This window comes from Trachemys scripta, chromosome 11 (genome assembly GCF_013100865.1).
Source record: "Trachemys scripta elegans isolate TJP31775 chromosome 11, CAS_Tse_1.0, whole genome shotgun sequence".
NCBI classification, from domain to species: Eukaryota; Metazoa; Chordata; order Testudines; family Emydidae; genus Trachemys; species Trachemys scripta.
Window position 1 is genome coordinate 54,097,903 of NC_048308.1, and position 27,362 is coordinate 54,125,264.

General features: G+C 36.6%; 1 protein-coding gene across 5 annotated transcripts in view; it reads right to left on the bottom strand.

Annotated features, from left to right (window-relative positions):
* Positions 1-382: 382 nt before the first annotated feature.
* The window catches only part of SF3B1 (splicing factor 3b subunit 1), a 41,857-nt gene continuing 14,877 nt past the window's right edge, over positions 383-27,362 (bottom strand). Inside the window, exons 4-25 of one of the 5 annotated variants that reach the window (XM_034786526.1) lie at positions 26,784-26,898; positions 24,855-24,934; positions 16,217-16,384; positions 15,765-15,999; positions 14,344-14,556; positions 13,862-13,983; positions 12,826-13,023; positions 12,623-12,724; positions 11,936-12,115; positions 11,195-11,281; positions 10,714-10,984; positions 9,332-9,477; positions 9,096-9,242; positions 8,814-8,939; positions 7,625-7,846; positions 6,768-6,950; positions 6,553-6,664; positions 6,320-6,440; positions 5,645-5,776; positions 4,096-4,368; positions 2,818-3,034; positions 383-1,213 (exon numbers count right to left, since the gene is read on the bottom strand). In XM_034786526.1, coding sequence (XP_034642417.1) covers positions 1,055-1,213; positions 2,818-3,034; positions 4,096-4,368; positions 5,645-5,776; positions 6,320-6,440; positions 6,553-6,664; positions 6,768-6,950; positions 7,625-7,846; positions 8,814-8,939; positions 9,096-9,242; positions 9,332-9,477; positions 10,714-10,984; positions 11,195-11,281; positions 11,936-12,115; positions 12,623-12,724; positions 12,826-13,023; positions 13,862-13,983; positions 14,344-14,556; positions 15,765-15,999; positions 16,217-16,384; positions 24,855-24,934; positions 26,784-26,898 — 3,609 coding nt within the window. In that variant the 3' untranslated portion in view covers positions 383-1,054. Of the gene's footprint in view, positions 1,214-2,817; positions 3,035-4,095; positions 4,369-5,644; positions 5,777-6,319; positions 6,441-6,552; positions 6,665-6,767; positions 6,951-7,624; positions 7,847-8,813; positions 8,940-9,095; positions 9,243-9,331; positions 9,478-10,713; positions 10,985-11,194; positions 11,282-11,935; positions 12,116-12,622; positions 12,725-12,825; positions 13,024-13,861; positions 13,984-14,343; positions 14,557-15,764; positions 16,000-16,216; positions 16,385-17,914; positions 17,985-24,854; positions 26,712-26,783; positions 26,899-27,362 lie in introns of those variants that run through there. The other 4 variants (XM_034786527.1, XM_034786528.1, XM_034786529.1 and 1 more) reach the window with 4 other exon arrangements.

Sequence of the window (27,362 nt, forward strand, 5' to 3'; positions counted from 1 at the left end):
ACATCATCCCATGTTTTGTGTGGTTTTCCATGTCTCCATTTTACAATATGTCCTTTCTCCACTTATTTTTTTATTGCTGGATTATGTATAATTGGAGGTGAACAGGAAGAAGGGAAGTTGTTTCTTCTACCCTCCCCTATAACTGACAGCTGGGAAGGACAAAGTGATTCCAATAATTCCTGTCCATTTGTTCAGCACTCCCAGCAGCTGCCTCAAAGTCAGGTACTACAAGCATTGTTTTTCTGACAAATATCCAATTGGCCTAAATCAGATCTAAGCACTACATTGGTCACTTTCATCCTGAGCAGATACACAGATTAAAAGGCTATGAAACAGATTCACGTTCACATTCAACTGACAACGCATTTTTACTTAGACCATCTAGAAACAGCTTTTTTTTTATTACAATGACAACACAATTAATCTTCACAGCCATGAAATTTTGACTGAAGCAATCTGACAGCAAGCAGTAACTAAAAGCCATAGTTTCCATGCAAAGAGAATGTGAAAACTATGGCAACCAGCTACAGTACATTTTCATTATCCCATTATAAAAGATACACACATGAACTACAGTTTATACATTTTTCTTATTTATTCAAAACTAGGGGATAACAAAATGAGGGTTAAAATGTACGCCACCTTTTTTACATAAACAAATGCATAACAATCTATCAAAGAGATTCGTTTCACAAGCCTCTCTGTCCAAAAACACACACACAAATTAGTATTTTATACACAAATGTTTATTTCTCAAATAAACATCCCCTTTAAACACAAGGAATGAAATCTAAATCTTCATAAAGATGAATCCAAAATGAAATCCCTCCAGTACATTGTGTAATCACACTGTGTTCTTGGTCACTACTGGCTTTAACTGTTTAACATAAAAAAAAGGACAGATTATTTAAAAATCATGCTAATGGATTTCTAGCTCCTCCTCTGACCAGCTCAATACTGATCTGCAACGTTTTAAAATTTTACATCGCCAAATTTGAAGCAAGTTTAAGTGTGGAACAGCTGTGCATTAAACACAAACGACTGAACAATAAGATTATAAGATGTAGTCAAGTTCATAACGAATGTAGGTGTTCTTTTCATCATTGTAGATTCTTGGATAATGTGCTATCAGGGCATCTTGTGAGCCAATATAGATTGAATTATAAATCTTCCAATACACATCTCTGACTTTCCTGGCAGGGTGAAACAAACCCTAGGAAAATAAAACAAAATATAAAATTAACAAGCAATGTACATTACACACTTGGTATGTGAGTTATGCATAATAGTAAAAATAAAACCAAAAAACCCCTTAAGCAATTATTTTTAATGGAGTTTAGATATTAAAATAAATGCCAACTAAAAGTCTGAGCTGAGAAAACACACTGAACTCTCTCCTGTTACTGCTATTCTTGTTTAACTTTCTAATGAAGAAACAATGATTTGTCATTACTTCGTATAGAAAGGAAATATTCAAATTTTAGAGTTCTGCACCCTTTAAGTCTCATCTGTTCTTCAGATGTATGTACTCTCCACTGTATGAGTTTCTGGGTTGTTTTGCTCTCTTTAGAAAGGCGAAGAGCCCAAACTCCAGTATATATAGCACTGAACTGGACGTCAGCAGGAGACACAAGTTCTATTCCTGGCTGTGCTAACTTGCTGTGTCCCAGAGGAAGTCACATCACCTCTCTGTGCCTCAGTTTCCTCAAGTTGTTAAGTGGGGATAATGCTACTCAGTTTCTCCTTTGTACAGCACAGAGATGAACACATGGAACACAAGAGTTAAGTTTTTATTATCATCATCCCCTTCCCTTCAGGACAGGTAGAATTTTAAGGCTCTAGGGAAATATTAATCTATTGCTTAGTAGTTTCAGTGAGGAAAATACAAATTAAGAATACAAAACAGAAACGGCAGATGTCCCCCTGCCCTTTCTTTCCTTTTCCTACTCCCTTATTCCTACTCACTCCTCACCCTACCATCTTAAAGAGCAAAACAAAACACCAGACATGCACTAAAGAAGCAGAGTCAGTTCCTCACTGTATTCATTTCCCTGTGCGTTATATCCTCACTCCCCTGCCTTTTGTCTGTTTTGTCTATTAGACTGCAAAGCTCACAGGACAAGAAGCATCTATTGCCTATGACAGTATAGCAATGGGGCCTTTGGATGCTACCATAATATAAATGTTCACTAATAAACAATATTCAAACCCAGTGCTGAGAGAATATTTCCTATCTTACAGTCTAGTTTTCCAGTGCTTTGAGCTATCTAGTTTTAATGGTCTTGAAAGATGAGCAGACCATTCTACGCACTAACACTAATCACTATCAGCTTGTTTCCTGATATTTAACCTAAATTCAATTTAATTTCATCCATTATTTTCTCTTACACCACCATTGTTCCTCTCAGTCCTTTGTATTTACCTTCAAGCATCTGCAGATAGTTATACCCTTACAAGTTAGTCAAACTCATTTTTCCCATCATCAACCTCATCTTTCATTCCCTACGTGTTTTCTGCAGCCCCATGATTACTTTCATTTCACTTCTCTAAACTCCCTAAATATTGTCACCAGAAATATGTAAACAGAGTGTGCAGAACTGAATACAGTATTTCAATTATAGTTTGAATCACAAAGTAATACTATTACTCTCCCACTTCTGGGGCGTAAGGCAACATTACACTGCAAATACTGAAGCTGATGTCAATTATCATCCTTAACACACTTTTGGGATTTCTGCTTTACAGGTGTTTCCTCCTTGTTGAGTATCAAGGTTTGACAAATTATTTTCCCTGCCACCCCAACGTAAGTAAGCATACCTGTAAACAATATTGCAGCATTCTACACGGTCCAATGGCAACTCTTAGGCCCTCCAGTGCACCCATAACTGCCTGAATGACGTGAGGAGATGTCTCAAACACATTGGGCCACACATAATTTAACAAGTGATTCAGAGAATCCTCACAGCCAAATCCGTATACTCCAAGAGACATATGCTGCACCACAGCACTGGCTGTTTGTCTGTGTACAAGGTCTCTGCAAAGAAAACATAACCTGTTTATTTAACAAGTTCACTTGCAAATAAAACTTTCTGTTGGAAATCATAATAATTAGGGCCCTACCAAATACCATGAAAAATACATCACGGACTGTGAAATCTGGTGTCCCCCCATGAAATTTGGCCGTGTGTGCTTTTAACCCTGTACTATAGAGATTGCATGGAGGAGACCAGCCAGTGTTTCTAAAATTGGGGGTCTTGACCCAAAAGGGAGTTGCAGGGAGGTCACAAGTTTACTTTAGGGGGGTTGCGGTATTGCCACACTCACTTCGGTGCTGCCTTCAGAGCTGGGCAGCTGGAGAGTGGCGGCTGCTGGCCGGAAGTCCAGCTCTGAAGACAGCGCTGCCACCAGCAGCAGTGCAGAATTAAGGGTAGCAGTACCGCAACACCCCTACAATAACCTTGTGACCCCACCACACACAACTCCTTTTTGCGTCAGGACTCCTACAATCACAACAATGTGAAATTTCAGCTATTTAAATCTGAAATAATGAAATTTACTATTTTTAAAATTCTATGACCTGAACTTGACCAAAATGGACCATGAATTTGGTAGGGCCCTAATAATAATGCTTTTCTGACACAAAGAATGTTAAAAAGTTCTGATGATACTCGTCTGTTCTTCCCTGCAAACAGCATGGGGCAGAGAAATTACACTTCAAATCAGCTAATAAAAAATTATCTAACAGTTTCATAGGAGAAATTACTATCATTTAATGCTGCTCAATAGCCTAGAAAAATAACTGATTAAAAGTAGTCCTAATATGGTAAATCCTGGGTCAATCATTCTGTAATGATCTCATTTTGCAAACTTTTAATCTTCAAAAAAGGAATGTATAGTTGTTTGGAACACAGAGAAAGTTGGCTTGAATTACATCAAGCTAAAATATATGTTATTCTATTAACGTTTTTGATGAAGCAATTATCTACATGTACATTCTTCTGCTGTTGAGGAACCAGGCATGGGATGGAAGTGTGTTTAATGTAACAAGGAGATCCTGAATGTGACTACAAGTATCCTAAGCAATAAATTACTAACCTGTCCATTAAAGCATCTTCAAGCAATGGTGTAACAGCATAAATGTAATCTTTTCCCATCTCTCCAATGTATTCAAACAGAAAAGAAAGAGATTTTAATACACCATTCTGGACATTCAGTTCTGGAACTCTGTATTCATTCATCAGAGCAGGCAGTACTGTGAAAGGTGAGCATGTTTCAGCTACAATAGCAATTGCTACTGTAGTACATACTCTGTTCTGTCTTTCCTGTACTTTCAGGTTATTTAGCAGTGTAGCCAACACATCATGGGGTCTGGAAGAGACAAAATGCAGAAGTTTGTCAGTGAAAAACTGTAAATATGTACTAAGTTACTTTTAATGTCAGAAATCAGTCAGTCAATAATAGATTGTATCTCAGTGAGAGACAGCTGATTTGGAACTAGCAGAAGGCAGTGAGTTTTGCAATAGCTAACGTAAGTACGTGTGATCTTTTCATGACCCTCATCCATCCTTCACCACTTGGAACTCAGTTGTTGTATCTTGCCTCAAATTAGCTACCTCCACTCTTTGGAGTAAGAATTTTCTGTTACTATAGCCCTGATCCTGCAAACATTTATGCTCTTGCACAAAATTACACACATGCTAAGTGTTAGCTGGATTAGGGTGTACAGTGCTTGTATGATGTGGTCCCAATCTTAGGGCTTCTAGATACAAGGTATCTGTTTTCAATAGATTGCTTATTTGGATGGCTGACCATTTGCTAAAAATATGTAGACTATTTATACAGAATTAAGCTTCAATCTACAGTCTGTGCCAAGACTATAAATTGGGAATACAAATTAACAGCAAAAACAATTTCTTTGCTGAAGTTCTTTATTACAGAAAACACTAATGGAAGAGACTTGTGGAACCACAATCTCAAGAGCAAGATTGTATGAAAGGACCCAGGAAACACCTGACTGTACCATTTCCTCCAATTTCTCAATCAGAAAAACATATAAACTTATAAAATTATAACCATTCTAGTACAAGCACTGGAATAAGATGGCTACAACTTAACTTTATCTTTCAACCAACATAAAAACGTATTTTAATCATGTCTGCCCTAAAAGCTACACTAGAAACCCTACATAGTGCAAAAATTCTCTCTATGGTGGCAGAGCTGCAGTGCTGCTTTAGCGCTGTAGTGTAGACACTTAATACAGCGATGTAAGGGGGTGGAGAGGTGATAGGTAGGTTAATGGAAAAATTATACCATCAACTTAGCGGTGTCTAGACTGGGGCTTAAATCGGCTTAATCAATCACATAGGGCGTGAAATTTTACATAGCCCTGAGCGATGTACTTAACACTAATGTAGACCAGCCCCATGTCCATTAAAACAGCATATGTTACTGAAGCATAACTGACTGTAGTTTACCTTCTATAAAGTGAATAAAACGAAGTACAAAAAAAAATATTTTAAACAATTTGGCTGAAATTTTAAGTCCAAAAGAAATTCAATGTTATTTTTTCAACAAGACCCACAATCACCACCATTCTAAAGAAAAGGCCTACACATGCTGTTCAGTATCAAGGCAACATACTTACCCAATAGCTTTTGCAATATAACCAAAAGTGTTCACTGTGGCTCGTCGGATAGCTTTCTTGTGAGCTTTTAACAACTCCAGCAGTTCAAAACAGATCCTCATCCATTCCCTTGCAGAAACATATTCTGCACCCCTGGATAAGAAAGGAAATGCAGGTATTTTAGTGAAATCATTCCTTTTTTAAGCAAAAAACAGATTACAAGATGTACACCTATGCTACTAACACAGGAACATAGGCTCACCTTTTCTCTTTTTAAACAGTTAATTGGATGGCTATGTGAATTTTTTTTTTTTTTTTATAAAAGAGTACCCAAACCCACATATAGAATTAAGCTTCATTCTATGATCTGCATCAAATCTATGTAAACTGGCAAACCAATGAAAGACTAACAGTAGCAAATAATATCATTTAAATAGTATACAAGACTGCAAATGCATACTTGATCGATCATACTTTGTATCTACATATTTCATTTTACTAATCATGAAGAACTGTTAATATGAACAATCTTTGTAATAAAGCTTAAGAAACTCCAATAGCCCCAAAGATTTATAAAATCCAGATCCCAAACCTGATAACTAAATTATCAAACATTAAAAGTGGGTAAATGTTGTGACCTGCTATGTAAGCAATTAACATGTCACAGCATTTCAGAAGTATACCACAACTCCTCACCTGTCAGCAATACGCCCAACTAGGTCGATACAATTCTCCTGTACTTTCTCATGTCTGTTTTTCAAGATAGGTGTGAGTCTTGGCAGCAGGTCTTTAATTGGTGGCGTCATCTTGTGCATACCTGTTCAACAGAATGACACCTTATTAAGTCTCAGATTCTCTTAAACTCTCCCCACCCCTGCCCCACTCACCCATTTCCTTACTTGCCTCTGGCACAAAAAACCCCCACATACCTATAACATTCACAATGGCTTTAAGTGCTCCAAGTATACTGCCTAATACTTCAGGGTATTCCTCACCCAGATACTCATACAGGACAACACCCAAGTGTCCCATCAGTTTTTCCTAGAACCAAGTAACAAGATGTAAAAGTTAGCAAAAATTCTCTCACTTTTCTTTAATTTAAAAATGACTTTCTATGGAAAAGAGGAATGGGAGAAATAAATACCTCTTGACAAGTCTTCATGACAACTGCAGTACGTGAGATCAGGTCAGCAGCCTGCTGCCTAACTTTGGCTGATTTGTTGTTCAAACGCCATAAAACTGTACCACAGATCTGGGGCAAGTATGGTTTAACTCGTTTGCCAAGAGCATTAACAACTGTGCCAAAGCCATTCAACATCACAGAGTCCTGAACAACAACAACAACAACGGGTTAGAAAAGTAAGATCAACTACATCACTAATTGCATGCAGTGTTATTGTAGCCATATTGGTCCAAGAATATTAGAGACACAAGGTGGGAGAGCTAATATCTTTTATTAGACCAACTTCTTTTGCTGAGACAGACAAGCTTTTGAGCTTACACAGAAGAGCAGCTCTATGTAAGCTCAAAAGCTTGTCTCTCTCACAAACACAAGTTGTTCCAATAAAAGGTATTACATTGCCCACTTTGTCTCTCTTATATCAACTGTCCATTTACTACTGAACTCCTTTTGTACCTACAACCTTTATAATATATGCCACTTCAATATTCCAGAACTGCCTTACAAATTTCAGTGCTCTTTGTTCCAATTAAAAAACCCACATAATTCTTGTTTGGATTTCAAGTGTAAATACACTGGACCCTCGCTAGAATGCGGGATTTGGGATCCATGCGCGGTACCGCATTAACACGGGGAATGCGTTAAAATGAACTACAATTAAAGTAATTAAATTTGGGAGCCATGGCCGCGACCACGTTATATGCAAATTTGCGCTATATAGATGCGCGTTCTAGCGAGGGTCTGGTGTACTAATTTTTCCAGAACAGTGTAAACAGATTAAATTAAATAAGTTAACTGCTAAGAGCATCTTCTAACAATACCTCTGTGGTCTGTTCCTGGAAGGCATACAGGATACCATCAATAAGTTGTTCTTCTAGTTTATGGTCAATGTCTGCTGCACCCAGGTTCCCCATTATTTTTTCAATTGTTTCCATAACCATTTTTCTGTACTGTTCAGCCTCATCTTTCAGATCATCCACAATCCTGGAAATAATTTCTGCTGCTCCGACTTTGTTTGCCAGCTCCACTGTGGTATCAACCAACTGAAACATAAAAATATAGCTTTGGGCAAAATAATCAGAGAGCGATAGTTTACAAAGACTTCCTAAAACCTCTAAGATGACCTGTGAAATCCTTTGCCTGGTACAAGAAGAGAAAGGGCATCATGCAGATATCATTTACTCTCAAGAACAGAATAACCCTTCTCAGGCAACAACCAAGTTACAGGAAGCCATTTTTAAGGTTGTGGGTAAGCAGAAAAATTTCCAGAATCTCACATTCTTGTCTATATCCTGAGAAAAATTATTGCAAATGGACTAATCCACTTGGCTGTTCTTTGCCTTCAAGTTAGGGAGTGGGGGAGTTTTCCCTGCATGGACAATTAAAAATTACAAAACATGCTGTTTTTTAACTAATGTGAGAGGTGGATGTATTGCCCGCATAGTTAAAAACATTTTTTTTTTAAATGGGAGTTTGTGTCATTCACAGTGATAGGGTGAATTTCCAGAGTTTGTTTCCTGTTAGGATGGACTGAAAATGATTTAAAACATATTGCAGTGTTAATCTCTCTCAACTGGAAGGACCAATACTAGAGTGGATGGAAAGTGGAGCATTTAAGTCCTCTCTGAGACTATCAACTTGGGTGTTTATTTGAGCTAATACCGGTAACACTTTTGTGATGGGGACACCTATCAATTAGAAACCGAAGCCAACCAGTCATTTTACATAGCACAAATAAGCCATCAGATGGTAATTACTTTTGCACTACCAACTGACTGGTATTCAAACCGGTAAACTAGACACAAAATGTTTTGTATCCCATTTAAGAATGCTGAGCCTTTTAATCATCTATCCACATCTCACGATGTCTCTCTGCCCAAAGTGAACGCCATCTCAAGGTGCATTGAAAAAGTCAAAAATAAATTCACCATCATCAAACATCTCTCTATATACACCATTTTATAAATTTAATTCAAAGCAGTTTAAAATCTTTTCCAAACTAAACTATACCTGTCTGTAATTTCGTCTGTCCAGTGCCATTCTGTGCTGCCAAAAGTGTTTGAAAAACGGCGGCAGAATCTCTGTTTTAATGTAGTTTGCTTCAACGCCATCTGTACCACAACACTGCTTTACTACCTAGCAGGGAATAAAAATACAAGTTTTAATGCTGTAGACCATTTTTTTTTTAGAAGAATGGTTATTATGACAGATTTTTTTATTGATCCAAATCACAAGTAATATCAAGTTTACTTTAAACATTACACTGACAGTGTTTAAGTGATTTTGACATACCTTTAACACAATTTTTTTCATTTCTTCATCAGGAGACTGGAACTCTCGGATAAGGATTAGCATTACTTCTCTGGTATAGTAGTTGGCATACTCAGCGTCCATAAGAGGGATAAGGTACCCAATAGCTTTCAAGAAGGCAGCCAGACCCTATTTTAATACATAATATATTTGTCATGGGTATTAAAACGTATACAGCAGTTTACATTCAAAATACAGAGATGAGAAGAAACAGATACCTTTCCTCTGTGCTGACGTATGCCCTTCCACAAGGGCTTTAGAACGGAGTCAAATGATTCAATACCATAAGGAGTAGCTGCCTCAGCCAAAGCAGCAATCGCCAAAGCACTGATCGTGCGCACTTTCTGCTGCTCATCCACCAGACCTGGAAAACAAGTTATATTCAGTAAGTGCTTCTTACACCATTCCACGGAGCTTGAATTACTGTGGAAAAACAGGGGAATGTGGGCAAGAGGACAGGAAAGAGGGGGAAATTTCTTCTTTTGTTAAAGCGTAAAAGCACGCTCCCCACTTTTTCTTTCCATCTTATGCTCAGCATTTCCTGGCACAAACCTTCAATATCTATTTTGGAATTAAAAAGTCTTGTTTACACAGAGAACTGTTTGCGCTAAACTTCTAAAAATCAAAAACAATGAGGAGTTTCAGCTTCAAATGTCTCTTAAGATTCAGGCCTCTTCAGGAAAGATAGTGGGCAGCTATTTAACAAAAAGGAATCATTGTAGAGAAGTCATGGGCAGGGGAAATCCAGATGAAAAACCTCATGCTATTTTGTAATACTTGGAGAAAACAGAATTGAAACAAAACACCCAACTACATCAGGCTGTGCTCTAACACTGCAGAAGTTGATTTTTTAAAACATTTCAGAAAAAGTAAATGGATTGTTTACAATCTATGAAGTGCCTCTATTGTGGATTTTAAAACATTTCAGTCCCTAGAATTCCAGATCTTCTCAACATGAAGTCCCAAGAGCTCCATAATACAGTGGTTAAAACTGACCAGCAGATGTTTCACTAAAACAAGCAATTACAATACAAGTCATCTCAAGTGCTGTAGTGTGAACTCGATACATGTGGATGTTATTGTATCAATAAACAAACTTCTTCAATTAGAATTGGCTCGCACTTTGCTCATTGAATTCCAAGGGTTCTCCGTAATTTAACCATTAATACAGAGAATACTTTAAATTATACAAGACTTGTTGAGAGATGGAGAACGCAGGATAATATGCAGTTATAAAGAATCAAAACAGTATTCTTGTCATCTACTAGTCAAAACATGGTCCAAAGAGCAAGAAATATACTACATAAGAACTAAAGGATTAATAGTCCAAAAGAAATTAGAAGTACTAGTTATTTTCAAGTTATTGTCTTCCGTGCTTTATAGCCATAACGACTCACATATAAAGGTTTATTACAGTTATTTAAACCAGCCTAGAGACCAAAATCTTGACAAAAACTATAAAAAGGAAAGACGAATACTCTGATATAGTCTCTATTAGAATTACAAAGTCTAGGCCTGACATTCAAGAATTTGAGTCTTTAATTTAACCAACAGCCTTATGTACAAACTAGAGAAAACATTTAACAAAAACAGAACGTACCATGTTCAATGATTTCAACCAAACTTCTGAGATGAGGCAAGATAGCACAGCCCATAAGAATAGCAATTTGCTGTACAATCTTGATGCCAGTGTGCCTAGCTTGCCAGGATTTTTTGCTCTTACATACAGCTTTCAAGAAGGGCAACAGAGAAGGAATGCCTAAAGCAGAGGCAACAACAGCAAAGGCTCGAGCTGTTGTATTTCGGACATACTCATCCATGTTATCAATATCAGGTCGCATGGTGGAGATCATTGTAGCCAAACCAGCAGCCTGAAAGACAAAAAATAAAACATATATACTTGCGTACAGGAATGATGAACTTTTAACTTTTTTGCTGGTTTGTAAGTTTCTTATCACATATAACCATTACTTTTTCAATACTAAAAAGCAGAATACTCTAGGTCAAATAGTTACAGTTACATTTTAGTTATAACACTATCATATTCAGTACAAAAAGGAAGGACACTGCAGTGTTATTACCTTAGCCAAGTTTGATATAATTTCTCTGCCTTCCACTCTCGCGTAGTAGTCTTCATCAATCAGCAGTGGTTCAATGACCACAAGAATCTGAAAAGAGTAACAAATGAACAAATTAACACTTCAAATTATATTAATTAATTAATCTCTCTCAACTCAAGTATTATTGTCCACTTCAATAGTTCTAGCCCTAAGAAAAGGTTGGTTAACATGGTGATTCAATGGTTCCCACGCTCATTAAATTCAAAAGATCATCATCATCTCCCTTAATAATCCTTTACCCCCTCATTCAACATTAATTCACATACTGATTTTCTAGACCTTTCTCCTCTAAGACAGGATGCCAACACCAGCGATATTGCATGGATCAGCCACCACAATCTTTCACTTCCAGCGCATGAATATACAATTAACTCCAGACCGCCTTGCTTTTAAGTTTTATATTTTGATGTGTTATTCATACAATTTATAAAAGATATTCTGCAAATGAAATCTGGTAAATGACTATATAAAATCATTTTAGTATTAAATTCTGAACGTCTAAAGAGGACAGTCTATCTCTAACTGTGCTCTAACTGTGCACTCCTACTGATAATGTAAATATTTTTTTTAAAAATGAAGATTCAAATGCACGGATGTATAAACATCTGTAAATCTGAGCCACAGAAAAGTAACTATTATAGAGTAGAGAACGCATTCATAAAACAAATATTAAATATTCAAGTAAATTTCACTGAAACAGACCTTATGTACATATGGTCGGACCAAATCATCCAGTTTGTATAAGATTCTATCAATAACTTTGACAAGCAAGTGACGTTCTTGATCTTCAAGTGTTGGTGACATCAGCAGAGGTAGAATCTGATTAAACAGCGGACCTGCTCCAAATTCACGAGCTTTATCGGTAATCTGACGCAAAGCAGCCTAAAAAAAGAAACCCCTCTGAATTAAACCACACAGAATGAAACCAAAATAATACAACATTTGTATGTAATGAGCAAAATCAAGCCATAATCAAGTGCAATTCTACTGATTTCAAATGATTTATGCATGCTGTTGCCAGAAATGCATTTGGAACAATGATCTTAAGATACAATAAATATAACATCCTTCATATAAATGTGTCACAAAATGCTTTATAGATGTAATTATTATAAAACAAATACTTACTGAATTATTTAATACATTTGTGACCAATACAAAAATTAAGAGGTATAAATAAGGGGAAAACAAGAGAGAGAGAAAGCAAGAGCTAGATGAGAAGGAAAAAATAACAGACAGAAATAAAAGTCCTTAAGAAGCAGCTTGGAGCAAGCCCATGGGCAGTTTTAGGGAAAAAAGAGGTGAAACTGGGAAACTGAAAATAAATGGGAAGGAAATTACAGTATTTGAAAATGAGAGTGGTATGTCCACATCAGAAGAATGCCTTACTTTTCTCATTGGAGGTGTACCATTCTTTATTTTCAAGAGCAATTTCATTATTTTTCTTTCTTTCTGTTCTTCTGGACTAAGTGTTGATTCATCAACATCAACCTATAAATAATTACAAATATATTAATTAATGCACAGTTTTTCTACCATCTCCAGCCCCATATTAGGAGACATTAAATCAGTATCAATAAAATCTCATTTACCAATAGTTTATCAAAGTATTGAATATCATCTGGTTTTAGGAATGGAAGATTTCCAGATGGTTGGTCATTAACGCTCTTCATGGTCCTATCTTCTGTTTGCATATGGAATCCAGTCATACCACCCAATGGTGTGGGAGTTGCTGTAAGTTTGCGAGCTGGAGTACGAATAGGCACATAACCAGCTGGAGGGGGAAGAACCTGAAGTGAAATGAAGATAAAAATAATGCACTGAAATAAGGAAGATACAAACATCTAAACACTAAAATCTAAAAAGTATTTTCAGACTGCAAAGCAGAATGTTAAAAATAACATTACCTGACAGTCGTCAACAGCCTCAGAAAAGGGAAGAAGTCAGAAAAATGCAGACGACTGATACAAGTATCTGTCATGTTAACTGTTTATTCTATTGATTTGTGACAGTCTTCCGGCATATGTTTTAGAGTCTACTTTTGTATTGTTGTAAATTAAATAACTGATCTAATAAATTATTTGAAACTGTGTACATGCTGTTGGACTTGAAAGTACAGGAATGATGTCAAGAGGAGTCCTAACAAGCATAAGTACTACTGTAAAGATCTCATGAGCAGAGAGGAAATATTAGCCTTTAAGTGAAGTGTCTGATATGAATATTAAAATAAGCGGGTGGTGTTTTTTAAATGTAGCATGTTAATACTGTCTTACTGACAGTTTTCAATCTCTGGCCGATCTGTTTTACCACGCCATGGGCTCTAGTTCTGCAGCTGTTCCACATAGGGAACTCCTTCTGAAATCAGCATGAGCTCCCTAAGGTGAAGCAGAAGAAAAACTGCCCTCCCTTTAATTTACCTCTTAAGTTTTTCCCTTCTAATGGATATTTATAAAATACCAATAACTAAACTGACAAATATTAGCATGAATTCATCTGTAGTTAGTTTGAAACATTCAAATCATAACATTTATTTTATTGTTAAAATCCATATTCTGAATGGAAAATGTATCACCAGTATGTTACAGCATTTATACTGACAGACTGCTTAGATTTATTCAGATCAACTACCTTATATCCCTCTGGGAACATGGCATCCAATTCTTCATCAGATAGTGGCCGGTTTCTCTCATCTATTTCTCTTTCCCAGCGCCATGCCTGCAGCTGTTCAGGAGTCATGCTCATTATATGACCTACATTTATGTAAAAGAAAGGATTTTAATTTTTATCTTCTTTAACATTGTCTGGAATTAAGAGATATTCAGCACTTGAGTACAGAACTGGCCTCAGAATTCCAATCGCTTGAGTTAGAACTTTCAAGAAGCTCTTTAGCAATTCTTGACTATCAATTCAACAAACATTCACAGCAGACTTTGAGGTTACACTGTTCTGTGTTCTCTGCCAGAATTAAATTGCTACAGACATTTAGAATACAAAGTTGGGCTTCCATAGTCAAAAAACAGAACAGGGATGCCTACATAAGTCTACATTATTTTTACATTTTAATGTGAAGTGATAGAAAACAGAAGCCTTAGTTAATGGATTAATCTTACCTGGCGTAGGGGTTGCCATATTCATGGCTGGTGTACCAATTGGTGTTTTGCCAGGTGTCAAAACGGGAGTACTACCACCCATTTGGCTAGCAGGTGTTTCATCCCAACGTGACTTTCTTTTACTTGCTCCAGGAGTTGGGGTTTCACCAACTGAATCACCACCTCGATCTGTTCGAGGAGTCTCAGCCCATCCACTACCATGTCCCGGTGTATCTATAAAAATAAAAGCCCAATTTTTTTCAGATTATGATGGCTGCAAGTCAGATCTTACAAGCAAAATCCTAAAGTTTCTGAAAGTGAAAACAAATAAACAAAACATTCTAAAAGGGAAGCATTACAACAATATCAAGATCTGATCTTCCTTACACTATTCCATTCCACTCTTTCATCTCCTTGCCCATAACAACATACTAACAGAAACATCAAGCTCCATCACTGGTAGATCAGATAAGCAAAGATACCAAACAGGTAAGCAAAAACTTCTCTCATCCTTAATATTAAAGTCTACCACCAGTATAATGAATGTATACAAGAATTTAATCTTAGGTACGAAAAGAGTCTGTCTTTTTTATATTCTTTGGTTTCATCTGAGCAATCAGTACTAGATATCATTGCAACATATTTGAAAGAAACTGATTATTTTATATATTAAATTAAACACTCCAATACTTGCTTTGTTAAAATATTTTAACAATTTAACATATGACGAAGATTTTTTCTATAGTCTAACAGGCAAATAAAATTTGTCAAAGCAAATTGGGGGGAGGGATAGCTCAGTGATTTGAGCATTGGCCTGCTAAACCCAGGGTTGTGAGTTCAATCCTTGAGAGGGCCACTTAGGAATCTGGGGCAAAATTGGTCCTGCTAGCGAAGGCAGGGGGCTGGACTCTATGACCTTTCAAGGTCCCTTCCAGTTCTATGAGATAGGTATATCTCCATATATAAAAATGGGTATAAATGGATAAATCTTATGAAACATGCCCAATTGACAGTATAAGCAACATTTTCTATATATCCATAAAAGACAATACAATGTCAACTTCTCTGTCCTGTCAGCATGCTTCTGTCAACCTAGCTGCTGTCGCTCCATGAGACAGTTCCTACTGTGACACCAAAATCCCTTCTGCATTTACACTACAAGGTTACAGTGGCGTAGCTATGGCACCATGGCCACGCTGATGTAGTGCGCATACTGCATAGCCTTAGTTTCCTTTACTAAAACCATGAGGGGTGACATTTTTGTGATAGAACGCTGCCTACTAGCACCTGAAAAATACATCAGCCACTTGATGTCCGAGAGCAGTAACTTTTTTCCCTACTTCTGGCCTGACTTTGCTTTCATACTGACAGCCTGAAGTGGAAAGTTCTTATCCCATTACCCGTCCAGACCTTTCTATCAATTCTAGTAATTTCAGAAATACCTCTTTCTGTTTTGGGGGTCTCATCCCATCGATTTTTACGTGCACTGGAAGTTGCACCTCCATGGCCTGGAGTTGCATGACCAGGTGTGTCCCGTCCAGGGGTTGCAGCTCCTGCTGGTGTATGACTGGGAGTAGGATCCCATATTTTTGAGCCTGGGGTTGCTCCAGGAGTCTCACTACCCTTTGCACGGCCAGGAGTTTCATCCCACCTCAAAGAAGGAGTATGTCCAGGGGTCTAACCAAGACAAAAGCAGAAGCTGTTAAAACTCCTCAGCTACCTTTGATTTTATTTTGTACAATAAAAGGTAGGTGCTTAATTTCTATTTAGTATAATAAAAGTGCAGTCTGTGAGATATCTATAGAAGTCAAGAGCTTCTGTAGAACTCTTAAGACTTGCTGGAAACTTTAACAGCTTATACAACGCAAAGGTGAACCAATAAAGTGATAATTACCTCTGCTTGATCCCAACTGGATAGTTTTTTAGGAGTAGTACCAGGAGTCTGGTCAGCTGTTTGATCCCAACGCCGTTTGCGTTTTGAAGGTGGCTGGGAGGAGGTGCCATTGACGACTTTAAGTTCCCCAGCTTTAGCTTTTTCTGCTAGTTGTTGCCTAATTTCCCTCTGTTAAAAAAATAGAGAATTTATTCCTTAGAAGGGCACTCACGTTAAAAAAATTCTCAAAACAAGTTTCTTTAGGGTAATATTGTAGGTTACTACAACAGAGACAGTAAAGTCTAATTTACTTTCATGCTGTTTCCTTTTGCATTTTTCTCAGCTTAGACAATGAAATTTTGACCCTGTTTATAATCAATTTCTGGTCAATTTTAATTTCAAGTTCCCCTACACTAGCATAAAGCTGCTATGTTTGTGTTCAGCATTCTGCAGTAGAATATTTCTTTAAAAAAAGTTTTCACTGGATTGTTTCTAAAGGTTTCAGAGAAACATCTATATTGATATTAGATTTTTACAAAACCAGTATTTTAGGCCAAACGTGTCTTACCACTGTCTTTCTAAAAGGTTCTAGATGTATTACAAATGGAAAGTTAAATCAAATTTTATTTTAAAAGTGATTAACTACACAATACTTTTCAATATGTGATTAGTAAGACAATGTACATTTAAAAACTTTACTACACATTTGCCTCAACCAAACAACTTCTTTACCCAAGTGCTTAGAAAAGTATTATTTTAAAAATATTTTTAAATGAATTATATCACAGCATGTAATATTTGAAGCTATTCATTTAGGTTTTAGTTAGCTATATGTCTGATCTTAATTAAATGTTAAGAAGATTGCTTTAGACAACTTGGATATATAATTCAGACGGAACTCTTTATTTTAACTTATCAGTATATACATAAATATTAAGATGACAAATAAAAAATATGGCCCAAATCCTCACGTGGGGTAAATCAGCATAATTCCATTGAAGCCACGTGTGTGTGTGTGTACACACACACGCGTGCAATTTGCACCATTATTTTGGTTATTAAAAAATAAAGTTTTAAATATCAACTTTTAAATGTTTACGCTTTTTAATTTTTCTCATCTTTGACCAAAAATCAATGTCGGTTTCATACTAGAGTTCTTAGTGCTGCAACATGCTGTAGGCCTGGTTTGACATAAATGAGACTTCATCTCTTAAGAGACAGGATTAGGGAGGTAGGCTGGAATCAGAATGGCTGTACCACCTAAGATACACCCAGACAACATTTATAATGGACAAGATAACAACAGATAAGGTAAGTTGGGAACGTAAGATGACGTTAGAGTAAATCATACATGAACAGTGCCTGGACAGAGTATGCTGTACAGGGACTGGTTCCTACAAAGTAACCAAGCCTATCTCAAAACGTGTAATGCAATGTATAGTAAATGCAATATAATGTAAAAATATATACAAAGGAAGAGTTTTGCTCTGTAACTTCAGATATGTGGTATGCACTGTACCCAGCCCCTATGCTTGTGCGTGTTCAACTCAAGTGTAGTTTAATTGTATGCAATAAAGAAAACTCAGTGATGAGCTCTGAGTCAAGCTGTGTTCTTGGGAACTAAGTGGATAAGGTCTTGGAGGATGAGTAGATAATGTCTCAGAAGCCACCCCAACATACTCCTGAGTGGATAAGGTCTCAGAGGCTACCACTACTTACTGGTGCAGCAACTCGGATCCATTTGTCTGCAGCAGGTAACATATACACCCCTTAGTGTGAGGGTCGCAACCTAGCATTAAGGAAAATGGCATTGGAAGGAATTAAGGGTTTAATATGAAGAACTTAGTATCACACTGGAGAAGTAGGTTAAATCTAAGGGCAGACCCTATGGACTCTCAAGAGAAGTATTAAGGGGAGAGTGGGATCAAGTGAAAAAGGAATTCCAGAGAGCAAGGAAAAAAGAGGTACATAAAAAATGAATACTTGGCTGAGCACACCAGAGGTCTGTTGAATGCCACTGAAATTTTCAAAAAATAGAACACTTTGGCAACCATGGAAAAAATCAATACCTAGTTTTTTCCCCCTAAAACAAAGAAAGCCCAAATCAAGACAGCAGTTTCTTAAGGATTGTTTTTGATGGCTAAAATTTTAAAAACAAAATGTGTCACCTTAAGGAATGAATGTATAAAGCATAAAGAATAAATGAAAGTTGTAGAGAAGGAAACAAACTAAATAGAAAAGATTCCTGAAAGGTCGAGAACACAATGCCTGTTACCTATTTGCAGGAATCCAAAGTAAAAAGCAGCTGTCTGTCAAAGGCTGTATTTAGTGAGTACAGCTTTTGCAGGCAAAGTATATGAAGTTAAAAAATAAGAGCAAAAAACCACAAAAGGTAAGTTCAGAGCCACCAAAAGAATTTGCCTGAGAAATGTGTCCCTTTGGGAGATAAGTAAGTGATTTAAGGAAAAAGAAAGAGAAGTTAAAAGGAGCTTTTGCACAAATGAACACTGCAGAGTTCAGAGGGAATTAAACGGTGGGGTTGTGAAATGTTACAGTGAAAGTGTTAAAGAGGATGTTGAAGGGTTAAAGAAGAGAATGCTTGGTTTGATAATGAAACCCAGTTATGGCAGTATAACTCATGCAATCACACCCAGATAGCTCAGTGGTTTGAGCATTAGCCTGCTAAACCCAGGGTTGAGAGTTCAATCCTTGAGGGGGCCATTTAGGGATTTGGGGCAAAAATCTGTCTGGGGATTGGTCCTCCTTTGAGCAGGGGGTTGGACTACATGACCTCCTGAGGTCCCTTCCAACCCCGATATTCTATGATTCTATGAAAACCCTTAGTAATCAAATTATACAAATGGGAGGTCAGGTGGTGACAACTAGCACCACTATATGCAATTTCCCCCCAAGATGATTTCACAACTATTCTGAAGGAAATGGGCCCTTCCAATTAATGAGCGTAAATAATTGTGCTGGCTGCTGCAAATCAGTGACAATCTGATTTGAATAATGGGATTATGCATGATTTAGTCAAAATGACTAAAAAAGAAATAGGGATTTTGATATGGCTTGATTGATTCTGAATATACTAGTGGGGATGTGATCTGGGTTTTATTGTGTAGAAAAATAAATAAGAAGAATGCAAGGGGCATTAATTAGCTCAAACAACAGATTTACTAGATTTTTTTAACAAATTGAAAATTGCCTGTCAGAGAAAGAAAAAAATTAAGTGCAACAATCAGCTTATTAAAGCCTCAGATAGCTGACACACACAAGGAAAATAAAGGAGGGAAAACAGCACTAACAACTAGGGCTGTCAATTAATTGCAGTTAACTCATGCAATTAACTCAAAAAATTAATTGCAGTTTTAATCACACTGTTAAGCAATAGAATACCAAGTGAAATTTATTAAATATTTTTGGATTTTTTTTTACATTTTAAAATATATTGATTTCATTTACAACACAGAATACAAAGTGTACAGTGCTCATTTATATTATTTTATTACTAATATTTCCACTCTAAAAATGATAAAAGATAGTATTTTTTAATTCACCTAATACAAGTACTGTAGTGCAATCTCTTTATCGTGAAAGTGCAATTTACAAATGTAGATTTTTTTGTTATGTAACTGCACTCAAAAACAAAATAATGTAAAACTTTAGAGCCTACAAATCCAATCAGTCCTACTTCTTGTTCAGCCAATCGCTCAAACAAGTTTGTTTACATGTACGGAACATAATGCTGCCTGCTTCTTATTTACAATGTCACCTGAAAGTGAGAACAGGCGTTCGCATGGCACTATTGTCGCCGGCTTTGCAAGGTACTTACATGCCAGATATGCTAAACATGCATATGCCCCATCAAGCTTCGGCCACCATTCCAGAGGACATGCTTCCATGCTGATTATGCTCGTTAAAAAATAATGTGTTAATTAAATTTGTGACTGAACTCTTTGGGGGAGAATTGTATGTCTCCTTGTCTGTTTTACCCAAATTCTGACATATATTTCATGTTATAGCAGTCTTGGATGATGACCCAGCATGTTATTTGTTTTAAGAACATTTTCACTGCAGATTTGACAAAAGGCAAAGAAGGTACCAATGTGAGATTTCTAAAAATAGCTACAGCACTCCACCCAAAGTTTAAGAATCTGAAGTGCCTTCCAAAATCTAAGAGGGACGAGGTGTGGAGCATGCTTTCAGAAGGTGTAAGAGAGCAACACTCAGATGCGGAAACTACAGAACCCGAACCACTGAAAAAGAAATCAACCTTCTGCTGGTGACATCTGACTCAGATGATGAAAATGAACATGCATCGGTCCACAATGCTTTGGATTGTTATTGAGCAGAACCCACCATCAGCATGGACGCATGTCCCCTGGAATGGCTGAAGCATAAAGGGACAGATGAATCCTTAGGGCATTTGGCAAGTAAATATCTTATGACGCTGGCTACAACATTGCCATGTGAATGCCTGTTCTCACTTTCAGATGACATTGTAAACAAGAAGCGGGCAGCATTATCTCCTGCAAATGTAAACAAACTTGCTTGTCTGAGCGATTGGCTGAACAAGAAGTAAGACTGAGTGAACTTTGTTTAGTTTTTGAATGCAGGTTTTTTTTTTTTTTTACGTAATTCTACATTTGTAAATTCAACTTTCATGATAAAGAGATTGCACTATAGTACTTGTAATGGGGGAACTGAAAAATACTATTTATTGTTTTTTTACAGTGCAAATATTTGTAATCAAAAATAAATATAAACTGAACACTGTACACTTTTATTCTGTTTTGTAATTGATATCAATGTATTTGAAAATGTAGAAAACTTTGTTAGTTAACCCTTCAGGTGTCTCAATGCTTTTATGAAGTATAACTTTTTTTTTTTTTAAAGTAGGTTATAAATGTTAAATATAAATTTGCAAATAAAAATAGGATGGCCAGAACCAGGATAGTGGGAAAAGATCCTTGATCCCTTTTTCAGTAGTAAAACAACTAAAAAACTGCAGAAGCAAAATAAATAATAATAAAATAAAATGACAATTCATCTCCAAGAATGGGCATAAGAGAAGCGGGCATATGAACAATGAACCTTAAGGTGTCTCTGAGTGACCAGAAAGTGACTTGTATAGGGGTACACGAACACTCTGTAAGCACAAAACAGTTCCACTTCATATAAATATTAAATTAATATACTCAATATATACTAATATAATATATAATTAAATTAATACAGCTAAAAAAATGTTATAGCGAATAAAAAGTACAAGTTAAATTAGTAAAGAAGACATACTACTTAATTAAAGTCCTACAAGGGCTCCAAAGAGGAGCCACAGTAGGCTCTTTTCTTTTTCACATGGCCATGTACTTTGAAAGCAGAAACAAAACCAGCACCAAGGAAAATCAGTAAATATAAGGTGTGAAGCCCAACCACTGAAATCCTATCCAAAAGTTCTGTTTAACTGTGGTGTAAAATAAATGTTACTAAGTGAGGAAAAACAAAAACCACATGGTGGAGTTTTGTAAATAAATTAAAAAAAAAAAAAATTAAAAAAATAAAAGAGTAAAATATCCTAAACTGAAAACAGGTGCAAATAATTTAGAGTTAAGACCTATTAAGGAAATGTTGTACAAAGATGTTTTGTTTATGTGTCAGTGTTACTGAATTTTACCATTCTGCATTTACCTAAAGGATTGTGCCCCCCTAAAATTTGGTGGAATATGGTTTAAAACTGTTTAAAGGACTTTCTGGACAAAAATGGAGCTTTTAGAATGCAGAAGACTGCCCAGATGGAGGCCAATGACACCAAAGGAAACTTAATAGGATTGGGACAGTAACTGGACTGTTTGAAATTAGTATGGCAATCTAAAAACCAGCTGACAGAGAGATGTATGGGAACATGACCAAGCATTTCAATAGAAGATACTGTACCAGCAAAAGTACTGCATCCACTGAATGAGCAAAACCAAGGATTCATTAATGAAGCTTTGTTAACTGCATATAATATATATAATATTATACAGTAACCCCTGGCTTAACGTAGTTACGTTCCTGAAAAATGCAACTTTAAGCGAAACAATGTTAAGCGAATCCAATTTCCCCATAAGAATTAACATAAATAAGGGGGGGGACAGACACACACCCTGTGTGTGGGAGAGAGAAAGATGCCTCTTTAAATAAGCTGACCCACTCTTAAGTGCATTGTCTTTTTAAGTGGATCAGGAAGTTGAGACAGCAGCTGCTGCCCCAAGCTCTCTCTGTGTCCCCTCCCTGCTCTATGTGGAGAAAGGGTAAGCAGGGTGCAGGAGTGGGAGGAGGGGAGACACCCTGACATTAACCCCCTCCTCCCCCCCCCCCCGCACAGCAAGCAGGAGTCTCTGGGAGCAGCTCCAAGGCGGAGGGCAGGAGCAGCACAGGGCAGTGGGGGGAGGGACAGCTGAACTGCAGATTGATAGCCTGCTGGGGAGTGGGGGGCTGCTGGTCCACCCTGGTTACAAGCCCCCACCAGCTAGCTGCAACGGGCTGCTCTTCCTGCAAGCAGTGGACAAAGCAGGCGGCTGCCAAACGACGTGAGAAGGGAGCATTGCACAACTTTAAACGAGCATGTTCCCTAATTGATCAGCAACGTAACAACAAAACAACGTTAACCAGGATGACTTTAAGTGAGAAGTTACTGTAATGGCTTTTAAAGAAGTATAGCATTGAATCAATGTGTTCTAATATCGTGTGAAGTATGTGGGGGGATACATGCTATCCAAAGTCAAAGCAGCCTTAAGTGAGTGATACGAAGCAAGAAAACTTGCTCTTTTATCACCCTAGAAAAGTTAAAAATGTGGGACAAGAGAGGTAACACCAGCTACTCAGGGTAAGAAAATTAACCAGGGTCCAATACCATGAAGTTAAATGCGAAACCACTGCAACCCATACAGGGTGGAAGGCGTTTGTTTTCCTTCCTCAAATACTGTTGCAAGCCACGAAAGATCTGGAAAGCCCCAGACATCCTGCTGTTTGCATCTAGGGGGATACTTACATATGCAGGTGTAATGTCTTACAGACAGAGTTGCTAGCATGTGGATTCACTCCAGGAGAACAGTACAGTTTAGATGCTGGAACATTCATAAAGAAAAAACTGCCTATGCTAGTGGTAACAAGTATTGTATGGCAGCTGAAGAGGACTATTTCTGGTATGGACCTAAGAATGGTACTTTAATTGGCCTAGGTACTGTTTCACACCTAAATTTCCTAGGGTAATAAATGGAAAAATTGTTATATTTTGTACCAGTTTTTTATAATGTAATTAAAATAAAAGCAAAGTTAAAATTACAGCAAGATGCTCTAAAGGCAGAGCAAACTTATAATATAGAATTACGCCCTAATGAGTGAGGTGAGCTTTCACCCTGTGGCGTGTACTTTAAGCCTAATATTAATGGTAGTTCAAATAACTACAAGTACTATAGTCTTGGGAACTGGGTAGTTGCTGGGTAGTGAACTTAAAAAAGAAACCACAAAGAGGCAGGAATATGATGCAAATTAAATGAATGCTAATATAAATAACAAAAACAAAAGCAGTGGAATGTAGGCGTGGCTTGACATGAGTAGTTAGACATGCATGAGGCCTCACATCTTGGGAGACAGGACTACAGAGGTAAATGGATCAGCAGGCTGTACTAGCTAAGATAAGGGGGAACACCCAGAGAACCATTTACAATGGACAAGATAAATCAGGAATATGAAGATGAGGTAAAGAGTAAGTCATACATGGACAGAGCATGCTGTACAAGGACTGGTTCCTACAATGTAACCAAGCTAATCACAAAATGTATGATGTAATATATAGTAAATACAATGTCATGTGTAAACGTATTTAAAGGAAAGGGTTTGCTCTAACTCTGGGTGTGTTGTATGCCGGGTACCCACTCCTTTTGCTTGAGCCTGATCAGCTCAAGCGTAGTTTGACTAGATGCCAATAAAGAAACCTCAGAGACAAGTTTGGAGTTAAGCTGAGTTCTTGGGAAGCGAGTGAATAAGGTATTGGGAGGCTACTGAATGGATAAGGTCTCAGAAGCCACCCCAATACGTGGGTTTCAAATACTGCAGCAAAAAAATGTCTTTAAAAACCTATTTGGAATCTATTCCAAATAGGGAAACCAGTTCAAAGTCTTCTAAAATACTTTATTTTTCTTTTAAAAACAAATTTAAATTTTAGGCCAAATTTAAAGAAACACAATCAACTCGAATTCTCTAGTGATTTAAGATTTTTTTTAAATGAACTAAATGCACGTTCAGATATGATATCTGTCATCAGAATCCTCTGGCAATTGTTTCGGGGTTTTACAATCACTTTTTAAAAATCTCTCTCTTGTCTATGCTGCATGAAAGATCAACATGGGAATCTGACTATAACTGACTGAACAGGAAGTAATTTACTTTGTGCGTATTAAAGGAACAACAAAAAGATTTTCCTCCTCCATGGTTATCTTAGCTGTTATTTTGAACCCTAGTAGATAAGCTTTCAAACAAATGTGATATTTAAACAAGTAATAACCATTTACACATGAAGACTGGATTTCAAAGGAGCCTAAGGCCCGCGTTCCTTTAAAAATCCAAGACAAAACAAATAAAGCATTAAGCTCAGATCAAAAAGATAACAGACCTCTTCTTTTGTTAAATGCTGTTCACGCATAACATCCATATATGTTCTGGCATTCATTTTAGGATCAGGTGTCTTCCCTCCTGCAGAAGAGAACAGCAACAGGACAGGAATACAATAAGTACAGGATAATCAAAAAAATCTACTTTTTTCATTGTCCTGCTCTAATATTATATTATTCCATAATCACTTAATTTTACTTTTTTGATTGAATTTTTTTAAAAATTACACGTATCTTACGTTTATTCAGTTTGTTGATCAATTTAACCTGTTTGAACACAAACATAACTACTGCAGTTTAAAACAAATATTTTAAAGCAGATAAAAATGATAAAATGACAACACAGTTAAGAGTCTTCAGAAGTGATGGGTTCCTGGGTTGCTAATCCGGAATACGTACACTTTCGTGCCTTTGTGTCCATCAGCAGTTCTGACTTCAAGCAGCAGAATAGAAGCCTAGAAAATTATCTCTTTACCATTAGTAACACTTTGGAAAGATATTTATATTCAAAACATTACCTTGTGTAAGCTGTTAAATCCTACTTGTTATCTGACTATGAATAACTACAGTATACCTAGATAATGATTCAAAATGTTTTAGCATAAAGACCAGTTTATACATTTGACAAATTTGGACAAAAAAAATCCTCTAGTTCTTTATTTTGAGGTGTCATATTGTAGAAGGGCTTCATTTTTTATATTATAAAAAAATGAAATTATACTATTTGACCCTCTCTTCTTCTGAAGGTACAATTACAATTGGGAGTTGATTGTAATACAGTACATTTACCATCACGATGATACTCACAGGCAAAAAGATTTTTGTATACCATGTTTTATTCTGTGTATCTTGAGTTTTTATTTTAACTTTTAAATACTTTACGGAAGCCCAAGTATATAAAAATGAGACTTATCATGGACACACTATTCTAAAAAAATGTGCAGATTTGCTATACAAGCAGTATAGCATTACAATTTAGGAAAAATAAAATTCTTAAACATTTTCTATACTGAAGATCATTGCCCAATTGGCAGTGTCATTCTGACACTAGCTTTGATAGGACTTTCCTTTGGAATACTTTTTCACCATAATTTACACAGGATGTGTTGAACTGCACCCTTAAGAATGCAGACAGGACTGGCATATAGCAGTACTGCTGTAGGAAAGAAATTAAGGACAGTTAGTATGGGCCTGTGAATTCTGACAAAACATGTTTATATCAATTATTACAATTAAGCAAGTAAAATAATTAATATCCCTATTAATTCATGCAGGCTGAAATTCTAATTTGTAAAACCTGCAACAGATTCTAATTTTAAGCAAACAGGCGCCTTATTTTCACTTGTGAAACTCACTCACCTGAGGAAAGCTTCCATCAGGCCCATTATGCCCCTTGTGCTGACTTGCATACTAAAATTAGCAGAACAGACTTGCACTATTAAAAGTATCAAAGTCTCTTTATATGCTTTTTGTTTCACTCAGCTATACTACCTGCATTAACATAAGATGGTAAGAATTATGTGCTCTATTTTGAGAATTAGCATTTCAAAAGCAATAATCCTGTAAATCTATGATTTGGAATGAAAACTTTCCATGTACTCAACGTACATTTATTTTGAGCACAAAATACATAAGTTGTTCAAAGTACAGTACACAACCCAAAACAAAATGAAAAGAGAAACCTTTAACCCTTTGTGTTTCTATGGCAATGGCTCATTATTTTCTTGTCCTTCTACCTGGAAAGAAAACTTGTGTTATAAAGATGAAAAATATGACATCTATGATTTCAACCAAATCTATAAAAATCTATATAAAAAAGGGGATGTTTAAAACAAAACTAAGTTCATAAGCATGCCAAAAGAAATCAAAGGGCTAAAGACAATTTAAGACAACAAACTTGATAAGATCTATAAAAAAGTGAAACCAATTACCATCTGCAAAAGGATCAAGACGCTCAGGAGAAATGATCATCATCCGTCTGTGCTTTTTATATTCATCTTCTCTATCTGCAATCTTCTGTGGACGATGTTCAGCAAAGGGATCATACTTAAAGTAAAGAATATTTGATTGTTAGCCCACTATACAAAATAGCAGCATGAAAGATATCTGATGAGTGGTAGAAAGGTAAACCCATGTGGGTTTCCAGTACTGTCATATAGGTTAGGATTTATTTTACAGTCTCAAATCATAAAACATCGGAACAGTAAACTGAGAGGAGATTACCCTTTACAACTGGAAAAAATGATTGCTACCAGTGAATTTCTGTCCAGCAGACACTCCTGACTAAACCACATCACCATGCTTTACATGAATTGCTTTCACTTCATTCTAGTTTTTTCTCCTCCTTATAAAGATGATTTTCAAGCACTTGACCCTGTTTTTAGTAATTATAGAACTGCCAGTTTCATAGTGAAAGAACTAATGTATTTTTCCAAATGGCTTTTAAAGTCTTAAAAATATGGAACATAAAAGCTACAGGAGCCACTTTAGGATAATATGTTGTAAAATGT